The 16,019-nt window shown below is 44.1% G+C and overlaps 1 protein-coding gene across 4 annotated transcripts in view; it reads right to left on the reverse strand.

Moving 5' to 3' along the window:
* Positions 1 to 16,019, reverse strand: part of RPS6KA3 (ribosomal protein S6 kinase A3) — a 796,620-nt gene that overhangs the window by 615,601 nt on the left and 165,000 nt on the right. For all 4 annotated transcript variants that reach the window (XM_086934351.1, XM_086934352.1, XM_086934353.1 and 1 more), the window contains one exon: positions 5,138 to 5,254. In XM_086934351.1, the coding sequence (XP_086790477.1) occupies positions 5,138 to 5,254 (117 nt within the window). The remainder of the gene's footprint in view (positions 1 to 5,137; positions 5,255 to 16,019) is intronic.

Here is a 16,019-nt window from a genome sequence, read left to right on the forward strand (position 1 = left end):
CAAGGAAGCCAAAGCAGCCTGGAGCGGTCCGGATTTGCGTGGACATGCGCCTACCCAATGCGGCCATCAAAAGGGAACGACATATCACCCCCACGATCGACGACCTAATCGGAGAGATGGCCGGGGCCAGGTGGTTCTCCAAGCTGGATCTCCGGGCGGGGTACCATCAACTTGTACTGGACAAAGAGTCCCGGAACATCACGACGTTCTCCACCCACATCGGACTGCGCAGGTACACAAGGTTGAGTTTTGGGATATCCAGCGCTGCCGAGGTTTTCCAGAATGTTATCCAGGAACTAATTGCTGGCATACCGGGGGTGATCAATGTCAGTGATGACATCATGGTGCACGCAAGAACCATCCCTGAACACAACCAACGCCTGGCGCAGGTGTTCCGCAGGCTCCGCAGTGCTGGACTCACTCTGCACCGAGACAAATGCGAATTTCTGCAGACCAAATTAGGGTTCTTCGGGTATGTGTTCTCAGCCGATGGCGTCAACCCTGATCCCGATAAAGTTAAAGACATCAAGGACGCACCCCCGCCTACCACTGTCACGGAGGTCCGAAGCTTTCTCGGGATGGTAAATTACTGTGGCCGTTTCATAAGGGACTTAGCTAACCTGACCCTCCCTCTGCGCGAACTAACCAAAGACTCCACTCCATGGAACTGGGGACCTGAGCAGGAAAGGGCATTTCAAGACATTAAGAGCGCACTTTCCAGCAACACCACATTGGCATTCTTCGACCCAAGACACTCCACTCTCATTGCAGTAGATGCCGGACCGGCGGGACTGGGGGCCGTTCTGATGCAGAGAGCTCGAGATGAGGTAGACTGGGCCCCTGTTGCTTTTGCCAGCCGGTCCCTTACGGACACAGAACAAAGATATTCCCAAATCGAGAAGGAGGCCATCGCAATACATTGGGGATGTCGGCACTTCCACTTGTACGTATATGGCAAGCCTTTCACAGTAGTGACGGACCACAAGCCGCTGCTGGCTCTGTTTTCAGGCACCTCCTCCAAGCCACCACCCAGAATCGAAAAGTGGATTTTGCAACTGCAAGAATATAACTGCGCCATCGAGTACCAGCCAGGGGCAAGGAATCCTGCAGACTACCTATCACGACACCCTAGGCCGGCAACCCCGGAGGAGATGGATGAGGCAGAAGAGACGGAGGCCTATGTACAGTGGGTCGTGGCCAGATCATGCCCGCGCCCCATATCCTTGGAAGAGGTCGTGAGCATCACGGCTCAGGATGCCTGCATACAGCGGGCCAAGGATCTGCTCCGAACGGCCAACTGGCAGAAAGCCAAGGAGAGCTGGAAAGCACTCACACCAGAGGCCCAGAAAATCATGGACAGTCTGTACCACGTGAGGGCTGAACTAAATGAAGACGCGGCGGGGTGCCTTCTGCGAGGGCATCGCCTGGTAATCCCGACGGCCTTGACAGGACGAGTGGTTCAACTGGCACACGTAGGGCACCAGGGGATGGTCAAGACGAAGGCCCGGCTGCGGACAAAGGTATGGTTCCCGCTCATGGATGACATGGTGGAGAGTGTGGTGCGAACGTGCACGGCCTGTCAAGTCACGGGCGACAGCCCCCGTGAGGCCCCCATCATTGTGGAACCCAGGCCACGGGGTCCCTGGGAGAGAGTCAGTAGGGATTTTGGTAGCCTTCCGGATGGCAGACACACGCTGGTAATGATAGACGACCACTCCAAATATCCTGAGGTCGAAATTGTCACCAGCACCAGTGCAGACTGTGTTATCCCCAAAATAGAAAAAATCATTGCCACTCATGGAGCCATGAGGGAACTCAGAACAGACAATGGGCCGCCATTCCAGGGTCAAGACTTTGCTGAATACCTCTCGTCTCTGGGAACGCGTCACAGGCGCATCACACCGAGGTGGCCTCAAGCCAACGGGGAGGCCGAGAGATTCATGAGGACTTTGAACAAGGTCATCCGCATTGCGCATGACAAGGGGCAGTCAGTGGAAATGGCCATTTTCACGTTCCTCCGAAGTTACCGCCAGACCCCGCACTCCACAACTGGGGTAGCTCCCGCACATCTCCTCCTAGGAAGGGTAATAACTGACTCCATCCCCCATCACCCTCAGTGGGCACCGGAAATGATAGATGAACACGCAGTGGAGAAGAAAAGAAATTCTGCATGTGACAAGATCAGTAAGAAACGCCGGGCTGTGGCCCCCCACGTCAAAAGAGGCGACCTAGTGCTTATCAGGAATCGTGCAACTGGTGGCAAGTTCAAACTCAATTACGAGAAACGACCATGGCGAGTCATTGGGGTAAAAGGCACCCGCATCACAGCCACTCGAGGACGAAACAGGGTGACTCGCAATGTGTCTCACTTCAAACTGTATCATCCCTCAAGCAGTGAGCCAAGGCGCCAGCAAGGCGGCGAACAAACCGAAACTGCAACTATATTGCCGACTGGTGAATCAACATCTCAGCACAAGGTCAGGCCGAGTAACGAGCATCAGGTTTCTAGCGAAGAAGTGGGAGGTGACGCGGAGGCCCTGGATGAGGCCCCAGATCCGGAGGGGGTCGACAGAGAGGCGCCAAGACGCGAAGTGGAGGTTGGAACGGAACTGATGACTCATCGGGGGTCCCAACGCCAGCTACGTGACAATCCCACCCCCTCAGGCTGGCTGAGAGATTACTTTACGTAAGACTGTTCCTATTTACATATATGCACGTGATGTTTGAACTGAATGCACTGGCATCAAAAGGACGCTGAAGGTCTCGGTCCAAATGTTCCCGAGTGATAAGAGTTATGGTTGAGTTGTGTTTTTTAATGTTTGCAGTTGTTTTGGTTTTTCCTTATTTTAGGAGGAATGTTATGTTCCTGAAGGTCCGCCCCTGATGTCCAGAGGGCCGGACGTGTTGGTCATGTGACCGCCCTATAATAAAAAGAGGTCGAGCACGTGCGAGGGCGTTCAGAGAGAGATGCGCCGACCGAGCAAGCAAACTTATTCCCAGTGTCCGGCTGAGTTTATTCTAGGACCACGTGTGAGGCCTAGTCAGGATTAGACGCCCATGAGTGTAGGTCCCAACAAGATCTCCCTAGGGCCATCCTGTCCCCATCACCCGACACAACAACTGGGTGGGAGTGTCTGGCCTCCAGCAACATTACCCACTTCACTCAAGAGCAGTAGTTTGCCAAACTCAAGGAAGTGCGCGGCCTACAAGAACAGTCGGTGCCTTGAAGCTACAGGGTTAACCAGTCGGGATAAACTGGAGCACCAGGCCCGGGTCTCCTGCAGCCCTGCCAATCACTACACGAGAACAGGCTCAGCAATACCACCTCCAAGAGGAGGAAGCAGAGGGCACTGGAGAATAAGCCAACATGCCGGGAAGAAAAGACTGCAGCAAGAGCATATGGCAGAAGGTAGAGCACCAGGCTAAAGCGAACAGAGCCAGTGTGCCCTGGTCCTTAATGACCGACTCTCCAAAATGAAAGATCAGGGAGACATAATTGGAGAACAGGGGTCGGAACTTCCTAGAGTGAACACCAGTGACTTTGAAGCCAAACTGCCACCAGCAAAGAGCAATCACAGCCTGGACCCAAGAGATACCTGTAGTACAATGAGAAGGCGTCCCAGTACATGTTAATTTTAAAAACAAGAAATTATTGGAGAAAACATTTGCGAAAACATAAAATAAGTAGCACAGTTAGAAATTGGCATTGTTATTTAATCACAATGCCCCAAGGTTAAGTCTTATATAGCAAAGTATTTGCGTTCAAAACGACATAAGTACCCCAAAAGTGAATGGAGAAGGGAAGGGAGAAAGGTCAGTGTAAATGCGTGTAGGATAAGAGGGTATTCGGGAAAAGTGATGGTCATAAGATCCTTATCAGTAAACAGACACAAATTGCTGCCTTCCACACGGAGCTATGAACAAAATCACGAATGTTTAACAATTTCCACAAAGCCATGTAATAGACGCCATAGTAAATGTATTCAGACTGAGGCGTGTGCTGGCTGCTTTGAAGGTTGTCGACGTTTCGACCTCAATAAGTGATTGGCAGCAGTGAGAACCTTGGAGGGGGTCTTCCTCAGGACTGGGGGAAATGGGAGGTGGGGCCAGGAGCCTCCACCAAAATAGAAATTTTAATAAATTATTTTTAAAACTGGTGTTCGACCATACCACTCCCACACTCAGAGGATTGCTCCTAAGCAAGCAAACACTTGGCCTGCTGCCATCCACCACCACTATTTCCCTCTCCCTCCTTAATGAAGCCTTGCTTTCTGCTGTGCAAGAAGAGAGCTGGTGGTGCACTAACAGGCTGTCCAACAGCCCTCTCAGTGAGGGTTAAACCACACCCATTGGTGCCTGGGAATTTGGCAGCCCCCACCCACACAAAAACACTGCCCACATACACATGCCTCGGACCAATATGCGGACACCCATGACAGGAAGAAGAGCGAGAGGAGACTGCGATCCTCCAGTCAGCTACTTTGCTCTAGTCTCTAGAGACCTAGGCTAGGAAGGAGACCACAAGAGGAAGCAATCACTTTCCCATATGATATAGCAATAGGGAGAAACAACTTTTGTTGTGCACTATTGCTACATCATAGTAGAGACTATCCAGATTAAGAATCAATTATTAATGCTAAGAGCTCATTATGAGTACTATATACACAAAATCTATTTCAAGGCTCAATGGTTTTACTAGTGTAAAGGTTCCCAATCTATATTTGTTCGAAATTGCTGCAAGTTCAGCAGTTCCTAGTTTATAAGTGAATGCTACATATTTATTTTTTTATTTTTAAATCAGAACAGGTTTCTCGTGAGTTGCCTACATCTGTTGCCCCAAGTTAGGTGGGTTTATCCATCTCCAGAGGTACTTCTCTTGTGTCTGGTGGCACATCCCATTCTACTACATCCTATTATCTTGGGCAGCTCTGCACATTATAACCCTTGCACTTATTAAGTCCTGTCATCCTACTCTGCTCTCTGCACCTTCAAGGCAATATCAGTCTATAGAAACACATTGTTGGGGCCACCAGCAGTTTTACAGTGCCACTCAAGTGTTTCAAGAAACGTTCCTTCAAAATGGAAGAGAATATATATTAACCGAATAGTAAACACATTCTGCTTAAAATAAACTTACCTTTCCAAAAGAGCCCTGCCCTAGTACTTTGAGGAGTTCAAAATTCGAGGAATCTGCTCTTTCATGTCCTTCCTTCACATGGTGAGTGATGGCAATTTCCTTGATACTGCCTTCTTCCTGCAAGCAAGCAAACACAAATAAGGTCAATAAAATGCTAGAGACACTAACATATGGATTTTATACACAACACAAATTCGGGTTTCATCTGAAACAATGTTACATTTGCTGCCTCGGGGATTCTTCTATTAAGTAAAAAAAATATTTTTTTAAACCATTTGGAGAGTCCGTTGACTGTATTAGGGATATGATGTGCAGCAGTTTAGAATTTCAGCAGAAACAACCATATCTTAAACCCAAACCATGGGAACCACACTGTACTTGTGTTCAATAGCTCCCACTGCGCTACTGTCCCTGTGCTACGTGGACAGACTATCAGTACGGCTCCCAGCACAGGGATAGACCCCTCGCCAAACAGGGAAAGTCCACGATAATAATAAAAATGTAGGCAAACCTATACGTTCGCAACTGTGCCACTTGGACCCTTCTTCAAACCTACCTTCCTATGTACATTCATTGGTCTGTGGGAAAGGAGACTATCTCTATGGTAGGAGGATCATTGAGGGGAGCTACATAAGTGAGAAACACCATAAAACGAAACACAAAGCGCGAGTCAACGTTATAGGGGCCTAAACAGCCACATATTCAGGTTTAGAGCGAGTACCCCTTCAACACTATTCGGTTACGAATTAGTGTTTAGGAGAAAAGTAATGGATAGTTAAACCAGTGTACAGGAGATTGGAGGAGTAGGAAATAAGTTCCCCTTCCCAAGTTACCTTAGAAAAGAGGAGGTACGTTACTTAACATTTATTTTCCATGGAGTTGTTTCTATAGAAAACAGTCTGTCAATTACAAATTGGCACAATTCTAATGCTAATCTACACTCAGTGTTCTAATATTCTGGAGATATGTATTTCTAGACTTGGTAAAAAAATTTTTTTAAAAAGGCCCCAGTCACATAGAAGACTATGACGTGTTTTAAAACTACCAGGAGAAACTTATTGGGTCCATGGCAATGACGACAACAAATGTCAAGCAATAGAAAGCCACTTCCTCAATTCATTAATTTGAGACTCAGATTACATGCTTGGTCTCGGAGGAGAGAAGTAAAATTGGATTGTATAGCTTAGACCTCCTTTCCTCTGTCAAATTACCCCCCAAAAAGAATTCTAATCAGTAGGTACTCCAGCAAAACACTCCCACACCCCCCCAAAAAACATGTACACTCTAAAACAGGTTCACATTGACAACCTAATACATATTATCCATATCTCGCTTACACGATCTAACACTCCAACTCAGATCTACGCCTGTGAATGGCAGAACCCACACATGCAAGGTCACAAACCTCTTACCTCTGCACAATCTTGATATGCTCTTTATTACTGAAACGTTAATCTCTCCTAGCTCATGGCCATCTTTCTACATACTAATTTTACGGGGATATTCAATTCTCCACAAGGACAGGACACAAAAGAACCGAGGCAGTGTGGCTATCATACACAGGCTTGGCACAGAATCATGAAAGATTTTCTGTCCTTCCCATCCATCGAACTTCTTTCAGACATGTTAAAACTACACATCAGATGCACATGAAGATTCCACATATTCTACCACATCTCTGTACGTAACCACCTACTTGACCATTTCACAGAGCTAACTAATCTAGGGCCATTATACTACACGAGCCTCATCTTCATTGGGTGTGTGTGTGGGGGAGGTGGGGAGTTGGGGGGGGGGGGGGGAGGGGGGGTCAGGGATCTCAACATCCCTGTCAAAAGAAAAACGAAATGGTTACTTTCAGGTAGGCATAATATTCAATCGAAGACATTACTGGATTTACATGCTGCCCACTGTTCCGTCATTTTGTGTTTGGCTCTGGAATTTCTTTCATATGTCCCCCCTACCCCCCCCCCCCCGTCCAAGGCCCCCTGGTCTCATGACATCAGAAATGCGCCCTGGAAAGCCCTATCCATGGTCCCCTTCATCGTATTTTTTTTCCTCTGTGGCTACCTTGTATCAATTTTTTCCCTCTGTAATATGTGAATAGTAGTTTACTTGTGATGCACCTAATTTCTGGGAAGATGGGAGGGTTACATGTAAATTATGTATATGCAGACAATTCTTCAAGCTGCAGGACTACTAGTACGGGTAAGTAACCATTTCGTTTTGCAGCGTGAATCATTTTTGGATTCACATGCGTGGCGTTTATTTTGTGGTGGTAGCCTTCCCTTTTTGGAGCCTGGTTCAAAGTAGTTTGAGCTTGCAAAAGGGTACTTTAATACTTTATCAGTCCAACAAGGGGGTTACTGTACCGAAAGCGACACAGATCGTGTCTGAGAAAAAGAGTAAAGAGAAGTGGGTGTCTAGGTACTGCGCCATTCAAGAAAAGACAGTCAACAACATTGTCTCTTATTGCCCTCACACATCCCTAGGGATGTCAAGCTTCATCATTGGGTGGTGCTCCTCGCTGGAGAGTGCTGCAATGCCCTAGGGTCTCCCAAAGAGACTTTAGCGGAGATCTTTTTTTTTGCCGTTTGAGGAGTGTGATCTAAGTGGGGTCGTGAGAAGTGGGTGTGAGACGAAATATTAAAAGTGACTAGAGGATATCCCAAATGTTTTAATATGCCGATTCCCTTATCAGAGTAAAAAACCCATTACATCATCTACAACAGACTGCAACTCTGTCATGTCTGGCCTGCCCACTATTAGCAAGGAGAGACTCATGATACTACTGAGTAAAGTGAAATCAGGCTCCCCAACTGATCTCTTCTCTTCCTTTCCTGATCCAGCCCATCCCTCCTCAACGAGCCAGTTGTGGCTGGGTCCCCAGATCTTTTAAGGAAGAGATTGCGGTCCCTCTACTGAATAACATTAGCGATGACTCATCGATCTTAAAAATACTATGGGCTTTCCTCCTTTGCCAAAGAATTCAGTCACGAGCCACGGAATACTGAAAGAACCTCAACTAGGGGCTGTAATTTCTTACTCTTTTCAACAACTGTGGAAAATCAGAAGCATCATCCAATTCCTTTCCTTTGAGGCCAACACTCAAGTTATGCTTGCTTTGGTCATCAAAATCCTAGATTATGCCAACTCTCTCTACTTAGGCCTCAGTAAGGGTTTGAATCGCAGACTCCAACTGCCCAAAACCAGGCAGCCAGGCTGCTGTACCAACAACCTCAGAATCGTCACATAACCCTCCCCCCCACATTGAGGGAACTGCACTGACTGCCTGTAGAACAGCGCTCCATCTTCAAGGTTGGTTGCCTTATTTTTAAATCATTACACACTGGTAGTCCCACCTTTATCTCACCTCCTACACAAAAATACACTCCCACTCGCAACCTGAGATCTATGCACTCGAATGTTCTGGTCACTCCCACATTAAACAAATAAATTATAATTTTTTTTTAAAGAATTTTATGTTCACGATTTTCGGTCCTAAAGACATGGCTTTTCAGGCTCGCTTATGGGTAACAATCAGTTGGATGATAGGTTTCAGTTATCTTAGAGCCATGAAACCGCCTCGGTGTACGTGTGCTTTAGAAATGTACGTAAAATAACATGCTTTGTTTACATTCAAATACTAATTTACCTCATGAAAGCAAGAATTTTTGTTGACCCTGTGTTTACTTAACACCTTCCTCCACCCTCAGACCGCCTTGGACTGCTCGACCTGCACCACAGGGTCAAGAGCTGAAAAGGGGGGGGGGGGGGGGGGGGAGAGTATTTGACCAAACTACTCCGGACCCATAGCATGTCAAGCTCCTGACCATCAGGAGCAAACTGCCTCAAACCCCATGGTTGGGCCCAGTAGGTCCTGCTTGCCCCATCACCCTCTAAAAGGGGATTCTATATCGGGACCGGAGGCTCAGATTATACTATTCTTTCTTCGCTTTAATTATTTAAAAAAATTCCACAGCAGCTTTAAAAAAGTTATCAACATTTTTTATCCCACTGAAGGGTAAAACAATCCAAATGAAAAGTACAATCAAACTACAATATCTATTAGTCCATAAGGTAACCTCAGCAATCAGTCCTTCTTCAGTGTCTACATATCCACGAAAGACCTCTCAGCATCGTTGTCCCTCTTTCTTTCAGCAACAGATAAGTCACTTTTTGTGCTCTCTGTAATTTATGTGCTTGTGATACTTTTGGTTGTATTGGGCGGCTGGGTCCTTTTGTCATACTTAGGCAGGACCCTGTAACATCCGTGCGGGATCATTGAGCGTTGGCTTTGCAAATTCCCCTGGCCAAGGGAGCATTTTCGCTCCTTTCGCGGCCATCCCTGGAGTGCGGTTCTTAATTCCAACCGCTAGGAGGAGCTCCTGCATCTCGTTGGTCTCCGCGGCGCGTCTCCTCATATGAGGAGACGCGCTGCGAGACTTGATGGTCCAGTGAGCCTTGTCCCCGTTGCCGCCAACCTGAAGACACCCCTGGGGGTCCGTATTTATACACAACTTGTAGAGCATGTTTTTTAGCCACTTCACATGCACCTTGGCGAACCATGTGAGGCGGACACGATCTAGGACCTCTACTGCGGGACTGGAATTACTGCATCCAGGTGAGTAGACACCGAAAAACCCCTTGATACTCATTACTAGTGTGTGGGATTTTCTCACTCAGCTAAAATGGCTTTATAATTATAATATCGGCATGCCGATTTTTTTTTTTAAATTAGAACGCCAACTTAGTTCGTTTTTAGCTGTACCCTTATTACATTTATTATATATGGGCTACTTTTGTTTTTATAGTTCAAAATTAGGCAGGAGATTGCACAATTTAACATCTCCATATAAATGGCAAGCAACTGTGTTCAGATCTTGTATATTTCTTTTAAATGTGCAATACCGTGGTATAACCAATATTGGTATACCTACAAACTACTTCATTACACGATTACCTGTGTGATTTGTGCCTTTATTTATATATGGGCAATATATGGTTTCTAGTCTAAACGCGCTGATGTTTTTATAATATATGAATGCAAACTGGGTTCTTATTCAATTATTTGACAAATCTAATAAATTGCTCTCTATGGCATCGAGACATTTGGGTATTCTAGGACTCATAAATAGGCTTTTCATTCATATTTGAAACTAATACCACTATTGGTTCATCTATAATTGTGACTACTAGAGTGCCTATTTTTGGTAATTTGGATGTTGTCAATTTGATAATTCAGATAAAATCTCCCCGTTTTTTTTGTTTGGATTCTTATAAACGATCCATCCTTTAGAATCGATGTTGCATCTTTCTGGAACATGGCGTTTATAAACTTAAACTTTAATTTCCTCATTGAAAATGATAGTTAACCCTGGTTTAGCTGATATACTTATAAAACATATCTGAGAACAAAATAAATCTGAAATTAAAATTGGATTCTTATATTTGACTTTTTCTTTAAAATCGATGATGCCCATGACCAATGTTTACAATATCAATTTGACTGATATGGCTCTGTCCAATATAGTAATTTGCATTAAACTTTATCCCTTCTAGGACACTGCTCCCTATCAAAGATTCTTTACCTGCCAAATACTATGTTCAATATATGAGGAAGTGCATTAAACTAAGATTCAAAGTAAGTAAATCATAAACTAGATGTGTAGGTGTAAATACCTCCAATAAAGCCTTAGTTAAAAAAATATATGCAGCCAATTAATTTAAATCATCTTACAGAATTACCTGTTACGAACATATGAAAGATTATCAAATTGAACTTTCTGTATTAACTTTGAGGTATGTGCTTTATTTGACCGTTTTGATGGACTTATTATGTTGTAATAGATGAAGTTGTTCCTCGCCCTCTCCGTTTTTGGGTCCAAGACCTATGTAACAATAAATGTAAATGAAATGAGATGCGATTGAAAAACGCCTGTCCCATAAAGAAAGAAATTTCGTAACATTAGAAACCATCTTGATATCTCTGTAAAAGTCTGTGTGTGTGTTTTGTTTTGAAACAGTTATGGATGAATTGTAAATAGTCTTTTTAGATGTACTTTTGTAGCCCTGAAGTCCCTGGATAGGACGAAACGCGTTGGCGGTTTCAATAGTGGTGCTTTCAAAAGTTTTTTAAAGAATGAAAAATAAAGAATAAACTGAAATCCAACATCGACTCGTCTATGGAACAAAATCCTTTGAACTGCTTTCTGAATCTGCTACAAGTTGTGTATAAAGTGTGCCGGGCTATCATGAATTCGTATATTGATGAATGCTAGTTTCTTTGAATCAGCTTCTAAATTTAGGAAGTATAGGGAATTGTGCTTCCAGCCCGTGGTTTTCACCTTTTTCGCCATTAATACTGATCGGGATTACAAGACTAGTGCAAATTATGCTTTGATTCCCATTTCTTTGTCCTTTTGGGTCCGTATTTATCCCTTGTGCATTTTCTACGCCCCGGCGGGGGTCCGTATTGCGGCGCAGCCGCGTTCTATCGCCTGCGGGCAAGTTTTAAAGGCACAGAGCTCCGGTGAGCTTTTTGCAAGCTGGTGGCTGGGCCCAGTCAGTTTCTCTGGTGTGTGCCGCCTTCCATACAGGTTTCACTCCCGTCCAAAGAGCATTGCAGTCCTGGTGTCTGCCTGTATAGTTTGAAGGGGGAAAGAAGGATTATAGCAGACACTTATTAGTGTCTGTTTCCCCAGTTGTCAGTTTCATTCTTTTGGAGTGTTCTGTGCCAGTTGTTGTCTTTCCTTTGTTGTGTAGCATTTTAGAATACGAACAAAATTACCGATTCATTATATAGGTACAATCTACCTTGCCCTTACATAGGCATAGAAATCATGCCCATGTTTAGACATAACCCATCCAGTCCAAATACAGGCATGGCTACTTCCACTAGTTCCAAAAAGCCACAACGATTTCTTGGAAAACTCAGCTTCAGCAGTCATGGACATCCCCTTTCTTGAACATTGATTTGTCCTAGAAATCATGGAGCTTTCAAAGAACGACCATTCCCTTGGAGTTCTTTGGTGAGGTTATGTCCACCTTTACGTCGAACTAGGCACCTTCAAGGTATAAATATGCCTTCACTTGCCCTAGCAAACGTACAGTGGTTCAGGAGCAGTTCAAGTATCTACTTGCCCGACGCAGCTCGCTACAGCAAATGCCGAAGGAAGCCGACCCTCCAGCTGACGCACTGACAGAGGCTGCCTTTCTCTCGCTGAGAATCCAGCTCCAGTGTTTCCAAGCTCCCCCTGCAGGGTGTTGGGAAATAGAGTCCGAGAGATACCAGACCACCTTCATTCTGAAACCAAGGTACCAAGCTGATTAGACCCTAGGAGAAATCCTGGTTACATTCTTGGCAAAAACAAACTAAACCTATGCTACACCATACTTACTTCTTACCTCGTACTAGACTTAGGTTAGGTACATTGGGGTAGGCATATTTTAGAAGCACCAGTGGAGTTCTTTTAGTCTTTGTTATTTATGTATGTATTTATCTATGGCTTAGAAACCGCACAATGCATTTACAGTATTATTTTATAAAACTCTTCTTATTGTACGCATTATACTTTGCAAACCTGCATAACGATTGTAGCAGGTTCACTTTACTTGCAAGAGAAAAAAAAGAGACTGTTCAATAAATCCTTTTATTGAAAACACCTGTCTCTCCATTTCTCTGCAACTCTGTAGAAACTAAGCATGCACGAGTGAGTGAAATATCTATCTATTGTTTCCACGACTCTAGAGATACTTCTTATTCTTGGGAAACAAAGTTGTCATGTTTATGCAGTTGTCAGAAACGAATCCCTTCTAGTTTATTCGAGAAAGTTTCTAGTGACCTCTTAATTGTGAGTGCCAGCTAGCTCAGTCTAATATATTGGATAGAGACCTAGTCGACATGAGTCCTACGTCAAATCTATAGGACATGTTATTCCAATGCGCAGAGCCTATTGGGAATATAGGAACTACACTACATGGCGCCCAACATTTGGTAAGGCACTAATTTAACGCTAGATACTAGAGTAACCCAGTCGCGCTTTTCAAAGAGACCCCTTTTTCCCGTAAAATACTCCAATAGTCCGGAGTGGGTAAGAGGATAAAATATCCGCCATAACTGAGTAGGACGAAAATCCTATGTATTAGTTTTTGGTTTGTTCAACGTTGACGGATACAGTGTTCCAAAATATTGTGCACCTTATCTTGGTTTCCTTAAAACTTGCTCTGCAAACTTTCAGTCGACAAAATGACTGAAAGCGAGAACAGAGGGGCTGCAGTAAATCCAGCAGTCTTTGACATTACATGTTTCCAAGAAAACGACATGCAATTATCATCCCAGAAAATTTAAGGAAAACCATCACTGTAAAGCTTATAACAAATAGCCTATCATCAAGAGGTGGTAGGGTAATCTTTCTCAAAGAGACACACGAATATCGTCAGACAGAGGTATTCTATTCATGCATTATCTTACCTGAAGTAAATCCAGTAACACTCGTGTTCCACTTCTACAAAGTAGAGGAACCTCCAGCGCAATACACTCCTTTCGAGGATGTTGAAATTCCATTAACATACCAAGAGCATGCGCTCCGGTTTAAAGGCGCCCTACAACATCAAAATCACATTACTAGGCTCAGTCCACTAGGTAGACCAGGAGCAACATGGCCGGTACTAGCCAGCTATACACCACATCCTGACATTGAGGAAATGTCAGGTGCTGAACTATTAATTCAACTAAAACAATTAATCAAAATCCATAGACAATTGCTTCATTATGTCATGCGGACTTTAACAGTGCAACCTCCTATAAAGATTCCACAACACACCCCTCACCAGGGGGGGAAAACAAATAAAATACCACAGACTATACAATCAGTCATTGGTAAACTACCCGCAAAACTGGAACAAATTCCATTCTTGATAGCTCAAAAATTACTCAAATCGAGGCAGTATTTCCTGATAGTACACCTCATAAGAAACACAGGATTCTAACAATCTGTTTACCAATGGGGATCGCCCCACACTTGGAGGACTGTGACACTTGGGGTACAGTCTTTGCTGCAATCTACACAAAAAAACATGTAGTTCCGTCCATGGCGTTAATACCAGACATCCTGAAACAGATTCAAAATAAATACGGGGCAGAGCCTGCTTTAAATCTGGGTATGAAATTACTGAAAGATTTGAAGCAGGTCTCAGCTATAATATTAGCTAATATTAAAGGTGAGGCAGCATCCGTGGCGATCCGCCAAAAGTTAAGAGAACTTGATGTAACTGAGCAACCATATGAACTGGCCAGAAAAATTGAAAAATCCTATGAAGAACTAGGTAGCGATAGTTTGGGTGGGAAACCAGTTAAGCCCAACTAACGGAGTCCTGAAAAGGTATTTATTAAAAACTTAAAAAGAAGTGGAAAAATACTAAAGAAACTTCTAAAGAGAAGCGTTCTCAATCCAGGAGGTAGGGCTTCTCAAAAGGAGCCCTCTGAAAAAACCTGCTAGATATCAAGATACTGACACACGTTTCTCTCGTACATTTCAGACTTCCTCACAGAAAGCGGAAAGAGGACGGTCAGAACAGAAAGAAGAACGCGTGAAGTCCAAAGACTATCAACACGTTCCAAAAAATAAGAAAACCCAATTCACCTAGAAGGTAGTAGGTCTAAAAATCAGACATGCCGAGGTTTTTGAGGACACAACTCTAGAACGGGGAGTGGGCCCAGACAATGCTGGACAGCGCAACAGAAGTCACCATAGCTCGCAAGATCCTGAAGGATCATCTTTAGACAGTGGACTTGAATGAGTACATTAAAGTTGAAACTGCCGACACCAGGGTTAGTGTACCCCATAAGTTATATGAAATAACACTCCGGATGGAGGGGGACATATCTAGGAAAATAAGAGCACTCTTTTGGAAGAAGCTCTCAAAGGGTTGGGACATTCTTCTAGTTGAAAAAGACTGGCCACCTGAATTTGTCAGGGAGTGCCCACATGGTGAAAAAATCATGTCAGCCTTCTCGAATCATATTCCAATTCACTTAAAATTCACCTATGCCAGAAAATGGGCTGTAGCCAAGGCTCCGGCATTATATAAAAATCATGTGGGATGGGATAAGGATTCTCCTCACCGTAAAATCTGGTTAAAAACTCAACCAACTGCTCAGAGGCAGTATCCAGTTAAGCAAGAAGCTTAAAAAACAGAAATTTTATTTTAAAAAAAATTTTATAAAAAAAAACAGGTTGGGGGGGAATCTTAGATCAACTTGAATACCAAGGGGTGATTGAAACATGCACCTCGACAATGAACAATCCTTTGTTTCTTGTCTCCAAACCAGACAATACATATCGTCTAGTTTTGGACTACAGACATTTAAATTCTTGTTGCAAAACCTTTGCAGTACAAAATGCACACAGTGCAGCACTAATGAATAACATTGTGCGTAAAAAGTATAAAACCACATCAGATATTTCTAACAGTTTCTTCTGTCAAAACATTGCACCTGAAAGCAGGTACTTGACCGCTTTCTCAATTATGGGGACACAGCGTCACTTCCGTCATCTCCCCCAGGGTTTCAAGAATAGTCCAGGGTTATTTTCAGCCAGAGCAACAGAGTTGCTACAAACGTATGATGAGGCATTATCGTATGTCTACGACATCTACCTAGCAGACTGACTTGGATAGGCACTTGAACAGAGTGAATACAATAAAGATGGGCTTCACCTCTGAAGGGTACAAATTCAACTTTAAGAAATCAAGAATTGCCCACCTCAACATCCTATTCTTGGGATAAGAGTTATCAAGTGAAGGCAAAAGCCTGGCAGCCAACTTTTTAGAAAAGTGTGTGCTGCTCCAACCTCCAAAAACGCTGTAAAACTTAGTCAAT

Source organism: Lissotriton vulgaris, chromosome 8 (assembly GCF_964263255.1).
Source record: "Lissotriton vulgaris chromosome 8, aLisVul1.2, whole genome shotgun sequence".
Taxonomy (NCBI): Eukaryota; Metazoa; Chordata; class Amphibia; order Caudata; family Salamandridae; genus Lissotriton; species Lissotriton vulgaris.